This window comes from Curcuma longa, chromosome 12 (genome assembly GCF_044706935.1).
Source record: "Curcuma longa cultivar G26 ecotype Majalengka, Jawa Barat chromosome 12, ITB_CL_G26_1.1, whole genome shotgun sequence".
NCBI classification, from domain to species: Eukaryota; Viridiplantae; Streptophyta; class Magnoliopsida; order Zingiberales; family Zingiberaceae; genus Curcuma; species Curcuma longa.
In genome coordinates this window covers 5,293,604-5,295,533 of record NC_133872.1, presented here as the reverse complement: position 1 = coordinate 5,295,533, position 1,930 = coordinate 5,293,604, and the positions used below count along the sequence as shown (strand labels likewise).

General features: G+C 33.7%; 1 protein-coding gene across 1 annotated transcript; it reads right to left on the bottom strand.

Moving 5' to 3' along the window:
* Nucleotides 1–221: 221 nt before the first annotated feature.
* LOC141843061 (profilin-like) lies at nucleotides 222–1,158 on the bottom strand. Its single transcript, XM_074731084.1, has 3 exons — nucleotides 1,003–1,158; nucleotides 572–709; nucleotides 222–356 (listed from the first exon to the last, which is right to left on the bottom strand). The coding sequence occupies exons 1-3, from the start codon at nucleotides 1,123–1,125 to the stop codon at nucleotides 222–224; spliced, it is 396 nt and encodes a 131-aa protein (XP_074587185.1). The 5' UTR covers nucleotides 1,126–1,158.
* Between the last annotated feature and the right edge of the window lie 772 nt (nucleotides 1,159–1,930).

Here is a 1,930-nt window from a genome sequence, read left to right as displayed (position 1 = left end):
TTTATAAATCATGTAAAATGTCAAAGTCCAAATGAATACAAGCCACAAACAACATATGGCATGGAATAATTAAAGAAGAGAGAATTGAGAAAATCTCTCATAATAAAATATGACAATTCTCGCTTGTTCACTAACTTATTACTCAGAAAATGAAAATTGGATGCAGTGAAAAAAATTAATATTTTTAGTTTGGCTTGTCGGATGAAAGAGGGAGTCACAAACTAGAACCCTTGGTCGTTGAGGTAATCGCCCAACCTCTCAACGACCAAATTGCATTGCCCTGGAGTCATCGGCTCTTCGTAGATGCCAAAGATGAGTGTTTGGTTTGTCTTCTTAATTGTGGCACCGCCCGATCCCTGCCAAAGAAAAGTGTAAGAAAAAATAGTGTAAGAAAATCATATAGAGAACCTATAAAGACCCACATTGATCCCTTAAATTATCACAAATTTTTAATTGTCGAATCGGACTCTTATGAGAAAGCTAAGGCTTTAGTTTGAATAGAGAGTGAAATGGTGTGATATTAAACTCGAATGTATACGTAAGTGATATCGTAAGTAAGAAAAGGCATTACCTTCTTGCCACGGATTACAACTCCTGGCTCTCCTTGAATGACCATGTATTTTGCTGTTCCAATAAATAAGCCAGTCGGCGCAAGTGTTCCAGGTTCATCGAAGTCCTTCATAATGTTTGTGACCTCCTCAGGCTTCAACTGTAAATTGATAAACACCGTGAGCACCATCTTAATTAAAATACTCAATCAGACAATCACCATCACGGTTTCATATCTATATAGAAACTTCGACCTTTCATTTATATATGTTTAGTTTATGTATATAACAATAGTATCTTAAGCATAAGAATTAAAACTTAGTAATCAATCACAGAAAAAAAAAACCGCACAATATATCAAATGAACCCAAAACTAATGACTACCTAAAAAATTTAATGATTCGAAAGACCATATAATGCATCAATTAATATGAAAATCATGATTATCATAACCTCAGGAAAGGAGTCACTTTTCGCCCAAACACTACCATCGTGGCCAATGATTGCCGCGGCAGTCAGACGGTGATCCTCAACATCACACATCAAGTGCTCTTCGATGTATGTTTGCCACGACATTTTTCTTTTACCTTCTTCCTTCCTTGATCTTTACTTTCTTAGACTGTTGAGTGAAATGAGAGGGAGATCTATGACACTTAAATAGGAGAATTGATGGAAGAGCGAGGTAGTCTCGAGAGTCTACCTCCGCACTTTCAACTTTACTTGAGGTGTTCCCTCAACTCCGGCTTTAATTTTGGTCATTAAATGAGAAAGGGGTTTATGGTCATTAAATGATTGTATTATTTCATATGATAGTTATTTTATGAGAAATATATATATATATATATATAATTAATTTATAAGTTTATCCTACGATTCTGTATTACAACAGTTAAATTTCAATGTACTTTAAGAAAGCATTTTAATTAAACTATTCCGAAGGTATGCTAGAATTATTCATTAATTAATAGCATCAATTGCACTAAAGTAAAATATGTCAATGTTAAGTTTTATTGATTAATAACAATTGGAGTGTGAAAGTTATTATTTTTCTTCATAAAAAATATGATTAATTTTTATCGTTGATGTATTTATATTTTGTGATTATTTATAAAGTAAGGTATCCTTCATATAATGTTAATGAACTTGAATTTACTATAAAATTAATTGGTGTTTGTTACAAAATGTTAATGATTCTATAAATTAGAATAATAATGTTATGATGATATGTTTTGATGTGGCGGGAGGCCAAGAGCCAAGGAGTCACGTGGCAGTTCCAGAACTCATCAACGCTGAGCTTGGTCAGTCTAACTCAAGTCAGAGCTTTGTTCAAGTCAGCCTAACTCACGACGAGCTCACGTCAAACTAGACCAGCTCTTTAGAG